Genomic DNA, 18,635 nt, shown 5'->3' with positions numbered 1-18,635 from the left:
CAGACATTTCTTTACCAACACCGCCTGTTGCAAAACTGCTCTTGTCTTAGCATGTTGGTAACTGTCCCACACACAGACACACACGCGCGCGGGCTAGAAAGACACAGAATAATTTCCTAAACCAGGACTTTACTGTACAGCCAAACAAAAGCCTTCTTAGTGTAGAGAAGCAAAATGAAAAATAAGAAAATCGAGGTCAGTAGGAGAAACAGTTACAGCAGCTGACTTTTTCAGTTAACAGAAAGTAATTAATTAAAGGGCTAGTTCACCTGTTATTAATTGTTTGCTCATAAAGTTGCCCTTTAATGTAGAAGACATGAAATAGTGAAACAGAGTATTAAAACTAAAGGTTGGGAGCATGAGCATATGGATAAAGGCTGGAGCGTCGCACTTTGTTGGATACTTTGTTGGATCATCTGGATAATCATAGCTGTGAGTGACAAAGCAAGCCACAACCATTTCAGCCTACACATTTGTTAGTATTGGATTCTCAGAAGATACATTTAGTGGATTGCTCCTTTAGGCTTGCAATGAATAATACAGGTGCCTATTACCATCTAAATACAGCCAGGTGTCTAGAATTTAAACCTGTTGCTGCTGTTTAAAAACCTCTAAGCAACAGGCATGATTAAACCATGAGAAAGACTGAATCACTGATCTGAAACAAGCAAATGTGTGTGTCTCTGCAGACAGTCTGACTGGTTGCGCTGTGTGGCATTGCGTAGAGTGGGTGTGATAAACTGCCAAGAATCTCCCGGAAAATGCCACCTCAAGTAGGTCAGCACGACTCTGAGAGATAATCAAGGCCATTTTGACCCCTTCTGTGTGAGCTGTAAGTGGGTCAAATGCAGTAGTCAGCTGTTGCAACTCTATCACGCGGGGTGCTGCGAGGCACTCATCATGCCGTCAAACCCCATTCCGTTAGTTTAAGACATGGCAGGGTGCCCGTCTGCACCCACCAATGCAGGAATCAACCCTCTATCTGTCCCTCCAGGGGTGAAATAATGTGAAGTTCCTCTCAGCAGCTACAGCAGCAGCAGATCCACCTTCCTCTTGTCCCTGAATACACCCCCTGCAAACATAGCCCTCTTTAACTGTTGTCTCCTCCTTTTGACAGCTCACAGCTCTCTCCTATTCACAGTAGTGAAGACCCCCCCCTCTCTCTGTCCCCTCCATGTCTAAAATGCCACCCGCATTTCAACCAGCAATGTCCCTGCTTGTTTCTCACTCTTCACTGCACAGAAAAAAGGGGGACTCACGTGTCTAGAAACACAAGAATCTGCAACAGCAGAACAAAGGCTATACAGGGCAGCCCTAATCTCTGCACTACTGAAGCCAGCAGCTATTTTAAAGCCCTTTCTCTGTGTCTATCTATTTCTCCCACCTTCCTCTCTTCTCTTTAACATTCTTCCTCTCCCCCTCCCTCCTGAGTCCCTCTTGTTTCTCTCGGTTTCTCAGGGTAGCAGCTTCTCTGTGTTTTCCTCTCCTCTCCTCCTGCGTGTCCAGTGACTGAGTGCACAATACACATCAATTATTCATGGCTGCTCTATCCGTTTCACAGGCAAAACCAATCACAGATGGAGTCATTGCTAATGGGCTCCTGCTGTACTTGCCACCGGCTTCTCTGCACTCAAGCAACAAATACCCCAGAGACAATGAGAGGGAAACAGGGATAAGCTGTAAAATAAAAGGAAACTTCATAGTGCACTAACAGCCACAAGGAGAAGAGTAAGACGCGTCTGTGGTCAGAGAAGAAGAAAGGTACGTATCGTCACAAAATTAGGAGCCGGCTTCTGCAGTAGTAAAGGGTTAAAGAAGGAGAGGGGGAGTGGGGGGAGACAGAGAGGAGGGGGGAGGACAAGCAGAGAGGGAGAGAGAGAGAGAGAGAGAACCAAATGCTTATCTCCTCACCTCGGATGTATGCAGCTGTTATTGATGTATCTTCTTTTTCTGTCTAGTGATCCATTGCTTGCTCTCCCAATACACACATCACACAGAAGCAGCCACAGCCACTTCGCCAGAAGGGAGAGAGGGAGGGGAGGGAGCGGAGGAGAGAAGAGAGAGAGAAAAAAAAAAAAACGCAGGCAGCTCACATTTCAAACTTGCAAAGAGGGGTGGTGCCTAATGTGCTAGACAGTCTGTATCTTGGCCTGGGTCCAGAGCAACGAGTAAAAGAAGCCTCAATCAATTCGTTTAAGGCAACATTTGTTACGACATAGATGCAAGTCCTGCCGAAAAGAGGTGATACAAACGGATTTAGGTGGTGCATTAAGCAGCGATTTCAGCCTGTAAACCATGTCTTTGCATACGGTCGACTTAATCCATCAAACTAGTCATTGTAATTAAGGGGCATGGAGGAGGAGGAGGAGGGAGGAGGAGGCTTCCCGATGCACAGAGGGTTGGAATCAGAGAGGGAGGGGCCACCACATTTGTCTTTATGCACACGTGAAGCCGAGTAAGCTTTTGAAAAAATAATTGCACACCTTTAAAACATGTAAACTATCTATAGACACACCGCCTGAGGGAGCCTAAAGCATCTATTGTGAAAATAAAAATACATACACTATACGTGTGGTTAATACAATAATAAACATTTAATTAGAGGCTTTAGGTACAAAGCAAATTAATTGTAATATGCAAAATATCCAATTATTTGTGCATTACAATACACAGCCAATATGGAGCCAGTTAAGATGTCACCAATCACCTACTGCCACAGACATAATAACTGATGCAAGTAGGAGGAAGGACAGTCAAGCTGAACAGGTCTTATCTCAGGTCTCTGCAGTCTGTTTGCTCTCCTGGTATCAGCTAAGTGCACACTGGGTGACTTACAGCCCTGCAACCCTAGTCAAAGTTAACACATCAATTATGGCTGGCTGGAAGACTTCACACAATTATCTAGCTGAACTGTCCAAAGTGGACAAAGTGTAGATTCATAGACAGTAAGTATGCAAAGTTTGTAACCTTGTAAACCCTGACATGCAAAAAGCAGCGTAGTCATCCTTACAAAGTTATGTTGTACAGCCAACCTGCTTTCGAATCCCTAGATTTTAAGCTGTTGGGGAGACACAAGTTTATACTGTACACTAATCCCTAGACTGCTTCTCAGATGCTGGTTTAAAATGATCAATGCTAGACAATCTTAAATCTGCATTTGCAGATCATTAATACATGTTCATATCTCACTGTAAATAGATTCTTCAATTTAACTACTTCTGACAACCAAGCAAGATCTCAGCCACCAACAATGTTTTTAGATTCTATGTTATTCTCTATTTAGGAAAAGCCGCAGCTAAACTATATGTTGAAGAACACAGAGAGAAGAGACAAAACAATTTGGTGTGGAAAGCTCTGGGAAGAGAAATTACAGTCCTCAAAGCATGTGCATGTGTGTGTGTGTGTATTGTGAGACCTTACCACAGCTTAACGACAAAATGTCTGACCTCTGTGTCTTAGGCACCACTTCACTGTTAGGCTGCTGTATCATCAGCACTTCAAACTACAATTTAGAGGAACATTTCAAAAATCAATCACTTGAAATAAGTTAAACTACAACCATTGGACCAGGAGCCTGGTGGCTCAGTAATAGAGCATTGGGTTGGGATGCAGAAGGCTGCAGGTTCGAATCCCACGGTGCCGAGGGCCTCCCTGGTGCCATTCCTGAGCACGGACATACGGGAGGGTTGCGGCAGGAAAGGCATCCGGCGTGAAAATAAACGTGCAGAACACGTTCCGCTGTGGTGATCCCCGAAGGGACAAGCCGAAAGCTGTTGATCTTTGACTAACGTTGAGATAAAAACCCTCTTTTTATTTGACTGAAGAACAATATTCAGCTGTGTGGGTACATTGGATTTAACTTTAATCTTCTCACCTTTGTTTCAAGTCAGACTTCACTTGGGTAATGTTATGATGAATATTCTATTGTACAGTATGAAGCTGCAAACAAACACAACAACCCGTCCTGCTCTAGATTTGGCTTCTACATACTTGAACCTGCTACAATATGATGAAACCAGCATCTTTAGTCCTACTGTAAAAAGTCCCACTGTCAAAATAACTCAACAACACAAAACAAAGTACAAAAGTTTGTTGCTTAGATGCTTTTCCGACACTGTTAATTACTGCCTAACAATGCACAAAGTCTTCTAATAGAACCTGAAACCCGGCCCTGCATGTAAAAAAGTGTAAAGACAACCCAGCTTGACAGAGCAAGAAGCCCAGCTAATTATCTGCTGAATAGCTGGTTTACCAGGCGTTTGTTACATGATGCCTCGAGGAGCTGAAAAACTTTGACTAACCCCCCTTTTATAAGTCGATGCCTCCTTTTACTCTTTAGAGCTGAGGAATTCCACAGACTTGCTGAGGCGCAAATGATTGGGAATGTGCCACTCTGACCCTCTTTGGAGGAAAAAAAAATCCTGATTAAGCATTTTGTCCACGCTTTCGAGCCAGACTGAACCACTACAGTCCTGCAGGAGAGCTGTGACACTGATGAAATAGGCCTAACAGTGCTTGTAATGTACCCTGTGATGGAGTGAGAGAGAGAGAGGCCCTGGTGAGTTTACCCACGTCGAGTGAGTGATCTTGCCACTTTGATGTCACTACAGCTCCACGTGCGTGGCTTTGCCCTGCAGTAAGACAGTCCAAGTAATCACAGAATAATAGAGCAGGCTAATCTCATTCACAAAGAGGTCACTACTAGCAGACAGACGCCCCTCCCCCAGCTCTACCCCAGGCATTGTGGACCACTTGCAAAAATGCAAAAGGACTACAACTGGTTGATCCCCCTGAATAAATGTATGAAAGAGATTATTACTATTCACTAAATCACACATGAGCAGAGTTCTATTTGCACTCTGCTATAAAAGTATAAAATAACAAAACAAGAGCCCATGCTGTTAAAATTCATATGCTAAATACTAAGAACAAGGGATAATGAGGTTTTTTTCTCAGGTGAAAAGATACACATTGCTGGTATCATTAGGATCAAAGCCTATTTATTTGAGTTTTGCTAACTACAAAAATAAACAAACTAATAAACTGTTGGAGGCATTTCACATTTACATTTAGTCATTTAGCAGACGCTTTTATCCAAAGCGACTTACAAGTGAGGTACAAGGCAAGAAACAATCGAAGTCAAGGAGAAAACGTCAAAGCGAAGTCCTATCAGAAAAGTGTTAGAAAGTGCAGAAAGTTTTTTGTTTTTTTTAATATAGATTTAAGTGCATAGGAAGGTGTGGAAGAGTTCTGCTTTGTTACAACCTGCTGCAGCTGTAAGTTAACTGTGAACATTGATTTCCTACTGCTAAAATCAAGCTCTGCCCTATTCAGCCCAATTTCCCCTTCAATTTTCCCCCACATTCGGGAGAGGAATTTAGATGACATAACAGAAATGTAATAGCTTAGCCACGGCGGATGTCAGAGCCAAGACAAGCTAGGCCTGGTTAAAATGGGACACAAAATCTGATTTACTTATTAGCGCTCATCCATTGACCTCATGTCTGTCTGTGGCAGAAAGCTCTGCTAGTGATCAGGAGAGATCTCACTTTTTTTACTGCTTTACCCATACATTTTCAGAGAACATAGCAAGATGCTGATGTGACTGAGTGGGTCACTGGTTGTAAGGCTTAGTTTTGGCTTCATTTGCTCCCTAGACACTTATTCTGTGCTCAACACGGTTTGGCCTGTACAAGCCCCTCAGCAGAGATAAGCAACAAACACAAGGTGGAACAGTTTCTCTTTCTTCATCTGAAACAATGAAAAGCTCATGAGCAGTAATTAAATGTCACAATCAGTAAAAATGTCAAAAAAAGAAAAAGGAAAAATCAGTTAAACTGTCAAATTTTGAAGCTGTATTAGATTAAACATGAAATTCCGCTCATTGTACACCCTCTGCTAATCTAGCTTTGCAGATAATTTTTTTAAGTCTCCCCATTGAATGGGGGACACTGACTTGTCTGTCTCTGGTGTTGGATGGCTGACCTGCTGCCACCTTCCTGGCCCCATCATGTGACTCAATCCCTTTCCCTGTCGCTTGGCAACAGCCCCGCTGGATGCCGGGGAGTGGGCCCTCCCTCTGGGGCCTGGTGGGAGTGTCGTTTAAGAGCCATCTCCCCTTGACTGCCACAGAGTGCTGTTTCTCTGTCTTAACAACCTCCTCAACTGGGGCCTCGGCTCCAAAGAACTTCTGGGAGCTTTGCAAGAGAATGCCATTGACTTTCTCCCTCTTTAAAGGTCTCTCCTCTCAAAATATTCATGCATATACAGGTACATAATTGTGCATGAAATGCACTTTGGGATGCTGCCTAGTCTTGAGTACTTGCTGCTTTCCAAATGACTACTGTTGCAGGAAATTATTCAGAGAATCAATTGGCAATCTTATCTAAGCCCATAAAGTATGGCCTGAGATTAGATTTAGCATTAAGTAGAAATAGAACATTTGGCGGTTTAAGTTAATTACAGAGGAGAATGATTCCCCTCCCGTGGCTGACACAAGAGTGACACTGCATGATTTGAAGCCTCATATAACCACATATAAAACCATGAATGCCATAAATCAGCAAAGGCAACAAAAGTGAAAATTCAAACAATATGTGGCTTTGGATTTCTCGTCATAGTCGTGGAGAGGCTGAGCACACAGAAGCAGGAGCCGAACCTAGCTTTCTCTGTAACCCAGCACAGGTGGAAAGCAGAAATCAGAAACTGCAAATCACAACAAAATATTTCTGTTATCTTCTGAGGCTGCTGACAGCATATACATCTTCATTCCTCCATGCTTCAGCCTGCTTTTCCACCCAGCTTGATAAAAACATTTAGCAGTCTACATCTGTCCCAATAATCCATCACTGTACCAAGATGATGGAGCTGTATGAAAACAGGGACTCATCATCACTGATACAGTAGTTTTTTTTGTCACGTATGACAAATGGAATTTTCTGCTGTATGCACTTTGTCTAAAACTCCAAAGAAGAAAAAAAATATACATGTAGTTCTTTGAGCTGCGAACATGTTTGGAAACGAGATATGATACGAAGAAGTGAAAAGTTTATGCAGATAGTAGAGGATGTTGCTTAATTTTCAGTACATTTTTTGTTAAAACCCAAGATAAAAGTGGAATGAGCATCATTTATAGAGCCATAAAATAATCTGAGACACTCATTTCGGAAATATTTGGAAGAAATGGATATATAATCATGTTAAACCTTCTAAATTGTATTGGAAATGCTGTCCAACACAGTAAGAAGGACTCTCCTGGACTGTCGGGATTCTATACAGTCTACAGTAGTGATGTGTGTATATCGTGAAAAGCTGTAGACACAAACTTTGAGCCTGGACAGACCAGCATGGCCAGATGGAATGCAAAGGCGGTTGAGAAAACTCCGATCTTACCTGCTGATTTTGGAGTGAACTTGTCCCTGTTGGCAGCACACACTGCCAAGAGCCGGTAGCCCAGGTCCAAGTCGAAGCCTTGCTGTGCTGCTACGCGGCTGACCACCTGAAAACAACCACAGCATGCAGCACTCCGTCAGTACCACGTCAGATGTTCTCTCACAGTCTAAAGGTCATTGCTACTGAGGAAACAGCTAAGGACAGTGATTATAGTATTTTTAAGTTTACTTCTGGAAAACTTAAGCACGTCTCACAAGCAATTAATTTTTGAATAAGAACATAACTAAACATTACGTTGAAAACCTCTTTTTACTTAAATGAAATCTTTCAATTTGGCACACAAAGGTTTTGAAAGTTTAATTAACAAATTTGTTAATCTTCATTCTTTGAACACCTAAATAGAAATGGATCATTCTGATTGCACCAAAAGCTCAGGATTTGTAACTAAGTTTTTTTGGTTTGGAATTTCTAATCTATTTCCTATTAATAGATACAAACTATGAAATATTAGATACTGAAATAGATATAGGTAAACTATTTTAATATTTAAAGATATTTCATTGTGTTAATATTTTACATAACAAAAACATATTAAATCCAGTGCCATCCTGGTAGTTCAACTGGTCAGAGAACTATTTTGTCTTGATATTTTCCTAGATTCTGTAACATGAGAGTAAAGTTTGGCAGCATCAAATATCGGGTCCAACATCCAAGATAGAGTCTCTGCAAGTTTATCACTTCCATATGAGTTGGTGGACAACAACTAGATGAGGGGAAAATATTGCCTCCAGTGCAGTGATGTCCACTGAGGGAGGAACATGCTATAGGATGTGATGTAAATCACCCTTGTGACACACATTTCTTTGATTTACCTTTGCCATTATCAGCTTAAAGAGACCCTCTGAAGTCATTTAGACCTTCAGGACATACTGAGGCCTGTGTGGACCAATGGGCCTCACTAGAGAAGGATTCTTCCGTCTGCTTGGCTTTTCATAGCTCCAATCCTGCTGTCACACTCTGAAGTGCAAGAGAAGCCCTGAGGTAGTACAGCTGAACACTGCTGCATGCACCATATCATTATCTTTGGTAAGTATAGTCTTGATGTGACACCAAAACAGAGTATGTATTCTATATCTGTCCTTTATTTATAGGAATGTCCCATTAAGAAGAAGATATGAGTATAGGCTACCTAATTAAATTCTAAACTTGTGGGGGTCATTTTGCTAAATGGTAATTCCAGTGTTAGAAGTTACAACACGTGGTTCTAATTTCAGGCTTTAAATTGTACACGTCCATTGGAGTTGTGGTGAATTGTCTACCAGAAGGAAAACATGTGCCTTTACATTCAACATCTTGTTTATGTGACAGATCAAGTCCGAACGTACGGCAAAGTTTTAAAGCTCAGCAGTAAAATTGTAATTTTAAAGAGCGAAAAACAGCTACTCAGTTTGGCAAAAATATACAGCACATGCAAAGTCAGGCACAGTTTTTGCTTTATAAAATAAAGGCTACTTCTTTAGAGTTTCACCTTGTAGATATAACACAAGGTTCAACATATAATTTTTTAAATAAGCTAAGCTATTTTCTTTTATTTATCAGATATTTAACCGTGTAATCCACTCTGGATATCACTGACATGTGTTTTTGCAGGCTGAAAAAAACAAAAAATCATTAACCTTGAAACAACACTTTATTAATAATTGAATTCAAAGTGGTGCTTGTAAATGATCTTCCATAATTAACATGACACGTTCTAAAATAACACATAAAACACTTTGACTTTACTGATGCTGGTGCATACCCAAAGGTGAAATTTCAGGTTTAATTAAACACATTAAGCCTATTAACTCCCACATTGAGATTTATTCAGAAACAAATAAGTAGTATCATTGCTTTATTTGAGTCACCTTTTCCCTAATTTTAAGGTTGCATATGTCTGTGATATGCATATGCTCATAAATCTTATCAAGCTGTTGTTGCACCACAGACTGATTTGTTTAATACCATTGCAAATTTCTCTTGATGAAACATTAATTAGCTGTTTGTAGCCACCTTGTCTGACATCACCAAATGCCAATACTGAGGCAGAACCGAGATGCAAACATGCAGGCTGAAGTGTTTACCATTACAGCCTGAGACTGGGTAATTTCACAATCACATTAGATTCTCTGTGCTCCCTCCCAGTGTGGTTCACACTGAGGTCTATACAACCCATAAACTAAAAGGAAAAGCCTTGAGATTTTCACGGCAGGAAACAAATTGAATTGGAGAAATGGAGGAAAAGGCACCTGCTGCTGCACATTAAAGCAGTAACACAAACAATCACTTGAATGGAGAGCTGTGTCACTGCGGTTACACCGAGGTGCTCAAGTACAAATCTCTTGGGTTCCTTTGCCTGCTGTAGCCATGCTCACTCGGCAGAATCACAAATTGCACCCTACAGGAGATATACGTATCTCTTATCAACTGCTTGAGGCATTATGGAAATGAGGATGTTAAAGCACAGTATGGCCCAAGGTGACAGGTGAGTGGCAACTCTGCAGTCCATTCATTGTTCTACTGGCTGTCTTTTCTGTCTTTTAGCACACAATGTGGGGAGAATGAAGAATAATTGCACCATTTAGTCACTCTCTTGTCTGCAGTGACACATAACATTTCAGAAGAAGAAGGTTTAGGTTCTTTAAAAAAATACAAATAATCCAATAAAAATCTACTAAGAATGAGTCAAATACTCGCCACCTGTAGGTTTGAAAAGTGGCTCATTTGAACAGTTTGCAGCTTGCTCCTTTGTGGCTGACGGCAGCTGCAGTCAGCTTGGATTCACAATGGATTCCAAGGTGGCTGACAGCCATGGCAAAAACAAACACAAACAAAGCCACCATCGTCCATAGAAACTTCTCAAAACATTATCTGCCTGTATCTGCATGCCTTGCATGTTCCAAACACTGTGCACCAAAAATGGCTAGATGCACATCTCCTATTTCTTGCTACTGCAATTAGGTGGTTACATTTGTCACACACAGCCACGTTCTTCATTTGCTAAACGGTCAATGATAACAAAGAGAATTTAAAATTTGTATTTATAGTACTGGACATAGGATAGACAGTGAAGTAGTGACTGCTTTAAAGAGTTTATGGATATTATGATACATTTTGAGTCCATTTTGAGTCAGCTGTCATCCTCTGCAAAGGAGCGAAACTACAAGCAATTTTTCTGAAGAAATCTTCCTTTAAACATACACTAACCTTAAAAGTTAAGAGAATGTATACATTTACATCTTTTGACAATATTATGTCTAACTGCACACTAAATTGATGCATATTGCTATTTTGGCCTAAATCTCTTCTTTGTTTACAGTACAGCACATCTGAAACAGTCACATCTTTTTTAGATTTAAAGAAATGGCATGGGTACTAATTAATTAATTAATCAAAAGCCCCCAGATATTTAAGTAGGGGAATTAAAGGCTTTGAAACCATATTTCCTTATAAGCACTGATTGCTTTGTGGTTTGAGGACGCTATTGCACTCGTCCTTTTTTTGTTCCAGCGTGCCAATTTCATGAGCCACAGCACAAACTGCAACTGAAGTCACTGAAAGGTGACCAAATCTCAGTAGTTTCTACAGGCTATAATGCTTTTTATTTCTCAGTGACCTCAGTGAAGATCTGGCAGCTAAACATTATTTCTCTTGTATCCCTGAGGGAGTTATGGAAAGAGCCGATGCGGCAGTTGTTTTAGCAGCCTTTTCCTTGTCCTTGACCCTTCCCAGTATGAGAGTGTAGATGGAGGTCACAACTGGGGACCTACCGTTAGGCATCCCATAAGGCTTTGCTCGAAGGGGCGCTGGAAGGCTCGGGGGTCGCCACACCAGTCCAGCAGCTCTGTTGCTGCTGTTTGGAAATTTGCTGGATTTTGTAAGTGCTAGAGGGAGAAAAGGGAAAATATGTGAATACGTTATAGTCCAGTGACATTCAGAGGTCACGACGAAACAGAATACAGAATAAATCTCTATCAAGTTACCTGTTAACTTCTCTGTTTGTGGATAAAGGATCAGCATAATGAGACAAGAAGAGAAGGGAGTGGATATCCTCAGAAACTTTAAGTTTATGCATGCAACATGTATGCACAATAAAAAAACAATCTAGTATCCTCAAACAATCCGAAATGTATTTACTGATTCAAAGTGTATCTATAGCTGCCTTACTGTTTGCAGAGATGTGATGGACAAAAAACAAATGGCTTTAAAGAAAACAGCATTTTTCTGATCACATTTCCCAAAATGTTACTACGAACTGGCAGCGTAGGTTGAAGGTATTATTAAAGTAATATTGCAAGGGGCTGAAGGGCTGCTATACCTGCCCATTAGACTCATGTCTCTATTTCACTCTCGTCAGGTTACTTTAGCACATTCTTGCCACCAAGTGCAAGAAATCTCCCTGTATGGCCGATGAATAGTGGTGGAAGTCCGTATTTCACCAGCCGGCCCTGAGCTGTGCTGTGACTTTATCTGACAACAGGCTCCTTGACCTACAGGCACCCCTTTATGGCATTCATTCTCCTACTGGAGCCAGTAGCCCACTCACTGACCCTGTTGTCTGTGTTGTAGCAGTGCAGCAAAGGAAACTGAAGAGTGGACCTCTCTGGTTGCCACATTGGACTCACTGTCGGTCATTTCTCCTCTAAAAGCTTTCAGTCTTCAATATGAATCACTTTATACATAGAAGAGCAGACAAACCACCTCCACTCCTCAGTAATCTGTTGCCTTTGGAGAGATTATGCTCACAAGCCTTTGTAGTGCACTTGTACAAACCAGGAACAAATGGACTCCCACTTCATGGCATCAAAGGTAAATAGAGAGGTTTGTCAGCTTAAAGTGAATGGCTGCCTTCTTAACACGTCTGTGTGCTTTGATTTCACTGTCAGGGAGAAAAAGAGAAAAGGAAGTGACAGCGGTACAGTCACTGCTCCACAGTGCTTTTTTCTTGTTTGCTCTTTAGAGGGCAGCAGAGCTCAGGATTTGATAAGGCAGCTTTCATATCAGTTTACAAAGCCAGCATTTGACAAGGGCTGGATCAAACCAGTCTTGTTTATTTTCTGCTCTGTCCAAGACCGTTCCCAGCTCACCTATAACGTGTCTTTGTTGGGAGACTAGGATGAGACGCGGATGGTGTTATTGAACATGTAAATTCTACTGGTGGATAAAGTCTCCTAGAGAAACACACACATCCACAGATGCTAAATTTAGATGAGTCTGGAAGCTAGACAACACACGCAATGAGAGCACCAAGGATGGAAAGGAGGGGGCGGGAGAATATGAAGAGAGGAAAAAAACACACCATCACCACCACCACTTGGGCTTGAAGTGATTACTGTTCTTTGCACTCAGAACAATTGGTCCCACCAGTGTGGCTGTCACAGGGAGAGCTTGGCACTGCTACACCACAGATGTTCCCCCTTCTCCGGCCAAAACCCACCAATCAAGCCTAAACTAGTGGCCAAGAGACCCCTCAGTCCCGCCTATCCTGGTCCCCTGGGTGAGAATGATCCTCCAACATTTACACTCCAGTTAAGGCTCGGCCGAGTTTGATAAAAACAAAGACAGACAAGACTTACTGTGTCCTGAGAATACAGCTTTCTACAGACACAATCATCCTCTGTAGTCACGTCTGGAAACGACTTGATCTGCACATCTGCAGCTAAACTAAATGTGACAGCACACGCGATCTGGAAAAGGCTCCCTTTCCTTTCATAATCACAGCTTTTGGTTTTTGCTGCTGTTGTTGTTCTACATTCGCTGACGCCCCAGAGCACTGAAAACATATTAATGGAGACAATTAACCAGGAAAGAACACAGTGGCAGACAAAAACAGCTGCACACAGCAATACGGAGAGGGTTCTTCCAGTTTATGTTGAAATATTGATGCTTGCAGTCTGAGGAAGTGCTCCTACAGCGAGGGGAGAGTTCATAGTTTCCGCCTAACCCCCGAACATATCAGCGAGTGGAGAGTCTGACAGGGGAAGCTGGCTTCCCCACACTGAGAGGAAAAATACTGTCTCTGAAATAGACACCAGCAGTATCACAAAGCCCATCATCCCCAAAGTGTTCACGATGGTGCAATTCTAGGATGCAAGAGGAAAACTAACTGCCACTAAGAATGTGTGCTGGGGTGAAACCAGATAACTTTTTAAACATCCTCGGCTGTTTGGGGGCTAAACAAGTGAACATTTTTAACTTAATGTTTTGCTGTTTCGAGTTACAGATACGGTATGTTCCCCTCAAGGTACTTAGCACTACTTGCACACACATTGAAACGAACACTATTGTTTTTGTTTGTGTTTTTCAAATAGTAATGTAAAAAAATTAGAGCTGCAACTAGTAGTTCAATATCAATCAATGTGTTGTAATCGTGGACCCTTGTTATGAACCTATTTAGCTACTATTTCAACACTTGTGTAAAACTCTGCCAAAATAAATAAGGCAAACTATACAAAAGTAAGTGGACTGGGGTGAAAAATGATGCACTTTTATTGTTCATAAGGAGTTTGGTTAAGTCATTGTTTAAAAATCATATTATTGCAATTTCACAACAAGACGGCAATTTAGAAATTACCACCGTAATGATTTCTGATTTAACTTTCAACCTGTGATTCAATCAGGCCGACAGATTCCAATTTCCTCCACATTATCATTGCTCTCTGCAGTAATTTATCATTTGAGCAACAAAATCAATTTGTTCCCCTGTCCGCCACACTGGCTGGAAGTATTTAGACAGACATGTCACAGCTCCCAGAAAACAACAAGACAATGGAGGAGGCTTCATTTATATCCCTTGCTCCACGTCTGCATTGCCTTTCGAGACGCCAAATTTCAGCATGTGCACACTTTCAATTAAAGCAAACAGCTGGATTGGTTTACAATATTTCCTTAATTATTTTAATGGCTTGGATATTGGACAATGGGGAGCAGGGGGAGAAGATAGTGAGTTAATTGTTCTGATCTCCCCTGATGATCATCTTTGTGTGCGGGGAGGAGAATAGACGGCCGGCTGAATGGGCTCGCTGCTAGTCTAATTGGCAGGACATAAATGGTATTTATTATGTGGGCTTTCCAAACCCTGATTGTCTGCGGCACAAAGCTGCCTCTATTAGCGGGGTGCTGGCTCTTACTGGTTGGTTTGAAATGACCCGGCGCTTAACCATTTATTAGATGGACTTGGAGGCCTCCCTGTATGCCACGGATCTCTCTAATTGGCATGTTTACCCATGTGATCCTTTCTCGAACACTTATACTGAAACGTGTTTGTTTAAATTTTTGTCTAGCCGGGTTAATACATTTAACCTTGCAACACTTGAATTGTTTAAACGCTTGTATTCCTTTTCCTGTTCTGTGAATGTCCTTGAATATAATGCTTTGGCTATCAGCGATGCAGTGCATTCATAGAACACACTTTCACCTCCCGTGTAGCCAGAGGAGGAGTGGCTTCTGAATTCTTAACATCTTGCTGTAAAGAAAGTAGCCAGATTGAAGACACAAAGTGTTTACTTCTCTCACTTATTAAGAACATCAAAGCCTGTCTCTTCACTCAACGCATCTCTTTTGCTTTCTCAGTAATAGCTGGGAATTCCCAGTTGTGGGCAAAATAATTTGCCATGTCCACACTTGCATTTAAGAACAAGACTCATGCATTGTCCCAAAGGCCTTCTGATGTATTTTCAGAAGGTGGACTTCAGCACAGAGCCCAGAAACAAAACGGACCGTCAGTTAAAAGAAGAGATCAAAGGCAGGGAGCCCTGTAGCCTGGGGTTATGCAAGTATGCCTAGTAAATACTGCCAGATATTCGTCCTGGAGTAAACGGCATGAGAGGAGAACAAAAGGACTTGCTGGGAGTCAGCAGTGTGGAGGAAGAAAGAAGGGTGATGATGGGGGAGGGATGGGCAGCCTACTTTCTTTGACCCCAGTCAGTAACCTGAGTCACGCCACAGTCCAGATAAGCTCGAACAGAATAAATGCAGCCAAAAAGGGAGACTCAGATTATGGCCATGCATGTGAGCATGTGTACCTGTGTGTACAAGCACAAACTGGAAAAGCGAAATGCAGAGAATTAGTTTCCTCTCTTCTCTCTCAAGAGCAAACCAGTAGAACAAATCAAGAAGAACAACCTTTATTGATACCGGTCATGTCCTGTGTCAACTTCTGCATCCCAGGCAGCTGCTCTACCCATTGAACTACCGGGCCACCAGGTGAATAGGCCGCACTAAAGTCAGCACTTAAATGCCAAATATCATCTAAATTGTTTACATAATACAAGTTTCGGCCTTTTTACAAAGTATGCCACTGTGGAAAAAAGTAGATCTGATAACTAGTGCTAAGCAGAAATACTAAAAAGTTGACATCTGATTAATGTAACAGAGGAATGTGCAGAAGTAAAAGTAAAACATAACTACAATACTTTTCACCATCTGTTACTTGTAACAGCATAAATTTGTTTTATTTGACTTCTATGTCAAGCCCTCAGGTAATGCAACAAAACTGGCCGCTGTCTCACCTGTTTGATACACTGCAGACGGTCATTGGTCTGCTGTATGTGTCTGTCCATCGATGGAATCGAGTTCATGTTGATTGTCCCTCTTCGGCCTCTACCTGCCAGCCATTAAACTGGAGCGTTCTGCAACAGAAACACAGACACATGTTAAAGCTTGCCTCTTCCCAGGGAAGCTGCCAATCCCATCACCATCAGGATATTGCAGTTTAGTGTGTCTTTGGATCTGTGTGTGCGGTGCTGCTGGCTGAGCAGGGAGATATTGATTTTGCAGGTGACAAGCACCTCAGAGAGCCCAAAGGATGACATCCCTCTCAGTTCCTGTGACACCCTTAACAAGCTCTGGCAGTTGCCCCTGAATGCTGCCACACACCTTTGGAGAGGACACACTGGAAGACTTAGAAAGGATGTCTGACCATGTTTAAAGCACCTCAGGGTGAAAATGAACAAAAGTGGAGGGACACACATACACACACATTGTGCTAAACCCGACAGTCTGTCAGCATTATCTCGGAAAACTGCATGAAACTCTTCCATCCTGGCCTGTGAGAACATTAACTTGGCATGTGGTTCTCTGTTTACATTACTTAGCCATTATGTAATCTTTGGTTAACAATTATATGTACCCTAGGCCCAGACATGTTCTACATTTCATTTCTCCCCCTCCTCCCACCCCTCTACAGCTACATAAGAGTTCCTCTAACAAAACCCCTCACAGCGCACTATTGATTTTGAAGCAGCAGCTTATGGAAACCCTCCTTTCTTTTCCACAGGAATAATTTTTCACACACTGCAAACAATAGGGTTGTGATCTGACATGGTGCATAACATTATTACAAGTTAAAAAGTACTACAAGTTACATTAAAGGATATCAATTTTGCCTGTGGGGCTCTGATTTAATGTTGCATTCAGTGTCAAATAAATATCACACTCACGGTGTGACCTATAACTCATTGTGACCTGCAGCTTTAAGTAGAGGGTGAAGTGAATTTAGAAGCACATATATGGATGGTGGGGGAAAAGCTCACCCCTCCATCTTCTCCACACGCCCCCCTTTTTCTCACTGCCGTCTCAATCTTTCTGTCTCACTACTTCAGGGGCATCTCCTCCTGCAGCGTATCATCTCTCACCCAAGACTCACCCCCATCATTCAGATACACCCCCCCATGCCATCTTTCTCCATTACCACCACACAGTGAGAAATTTCACTGCACAAAGTACCAATGAGATGAGAAGGAGAGAGAGAGAGAGAGAAAGAGAGAGGAGGCAGCATGCTGCACCACACTGATAATACTCACTTAGGGGTCTCTAGCTGGATTTAACGGCAGGGCCAGTAATCTACTCCACTAGACAGGCAAAGAGCTTTTATGTTACCTATTGGAGCTGCTCATGCCTGTACTTGAGAGGAGAGAAGGGCACACTGGTGCATTCCTCTCCATAAATTAAAATGCTTGTAAAAAAAAAGAGAGAGAGAGAGAAAGAGAGAGAGAGAGAGAGAGATTGTGGTAGTTGTCACTCTCTTCTTCAGGTAAGAAGTATTTGTTTGTGAAAGTTTCTTAAGTCTCAAGGCTGACTTTGAGACCTTAGGGAGGTCTGAGTTTGGATTTTATAATGGCAACATTTTATAGATATTTACTTTTATAATTTCTAAAGGATGGTAATTTGAGGGCCTTTGCACACAGGAGTCAACAAACCTAATATACTCTAGGTAAAAAGGTTAATAAAAAACAGTACATAAAATAACCTTTTATGTACCGTGAAATATATTTATGTAAAAATATATATCAACAACCATTATGATTACATAGGGGAAAAAAGCATCACCTATGGCTGCTGTAGCATCCCCCTCATTCCCTCCATTTCTGTGCCAGCTGATTCCTCGCTGATCTTTGGCCAGGTTGGCCCTGCATGGACCACGGTGCCCCTCAGCCACCAGCAGGTGTCTCCCTGGCCCTTCAAAGCCCTGGCTAATGGCACAAAGAAGGCGGAGCGGTGTTGCTTTAAGCCTTTACAAGCTCTACAAATCCTCAGCTGCTGCTTCCTAACAGGGCCCACTCAGCCCAGCAGTGCCTGTCTGACCTTGTGGTTATTGATGAGCAAGTCGACCTGCTCACTCCGTCTCTCTTCCCCTCCTGCCCTTCCCTTCCCCTGCCTTTGGTCTCTCTCCCTCTTTCCTCTCTCTATGTCATCTCTTTTACCTCCAGCAGTGAGTAAAAATGAGAGGAACAAAAACGGCTGGGCTGCCATCCACTGTTTTTTCTGTTAAACACAGTGTAGCAACACTTCTGACCTCCGTGCACTTTAAAACTTTCTCTTTTACATTTTCTTCTCAAGATCATTTTTTAAAAGTATGCGATGCCAGTGTTGGGGAGTAATTTAATTTTCAGATATTCACTTGTTTTAATTAAACACTAGTGCTTTGTTATATCTTTAATGAATAGCAAGAGCCAAATTAAAGATTAAAGCTGTGATGCTGTGGAGCTATAACAACAGATGCAATTATGAGCCAGCCCGTATTTACTTGCTCTTTTTTATGTTACAGATGTTATCATTTATTGTTTTCTCTGCGCCATTACCTAATGTGAACTTATTTGCCTTGATCCACCTAGTTACCCCAGAAATCCTGCTGCACACTTTTGTGTGTGAGAGGGGGAATTGGTGCCGATACATGCGTTACTTGAGCTTAATTTACTGCAAAT

The 18,635-nt window shown here is 42.0% G+C and overlaps 1 protein-coding gene across 5 annotated transcripts in view; it reads right to left on the bottom strand.

Moving 5' to 3' along the window:
• Nucleotides 1-18,635, bottom strand: part of LOC137106071 (zinc finger MIZ domain-containing protein 1-like) — a 104,389-nt gene that overhangs the window by 20,789 nt on the left and 64,965 nt on the right. For 3 of the 5 annotated variants that reach the window (XR_010911894.1, XM_067489080.1, XM_067489081.1), the window contains exons 3-5: nt 15,942-16,061; nt 11,202-11,315; nt 7,393-7,498 (exon numbers count right to left, since the gene is read on the bottom strand). Coding sequence is in view for 3 of the 5 variants with exons in the window: in XM_067489080.1 (XP_067345181.1) it covers nt 7,393-7,498; nt 11,202-11,315; nt 15,942-16,010 (289 nt within the window). In the remaining 2 variants the exon portion in view is untranslated. Of the gene's footprint in view, nt 1-1,911; nt 2,464-7,392; nt 7,499-11,201; nt 11,316-11,414; nt 11,427-15,941; nt 16,062-18,635 lie in introns of those variants that run through there. The other 2 variants (XM_067489082.1, XM_067489083.1) reach the window with 2 other exon arrangements.

The sequence above is a fragment of the Channa argus genome, chromosome 20, assembly GCF_033026475.1.
Source record: "Channa argus isolate prfri chromosome 20, Channa argus male v1.0, whole genome shotgun sequence".
Classification (NCBI taxonomy): Eukaryota; Metazoa; Chordata; class Actinopteri; order Anabantiformes; family Channidae; genus Channa; species Channa argus.
Note: the sequence above shows the minus strand (reverse complement) of the source record. Positions and strands in the feature narration are given on the sequence as shown.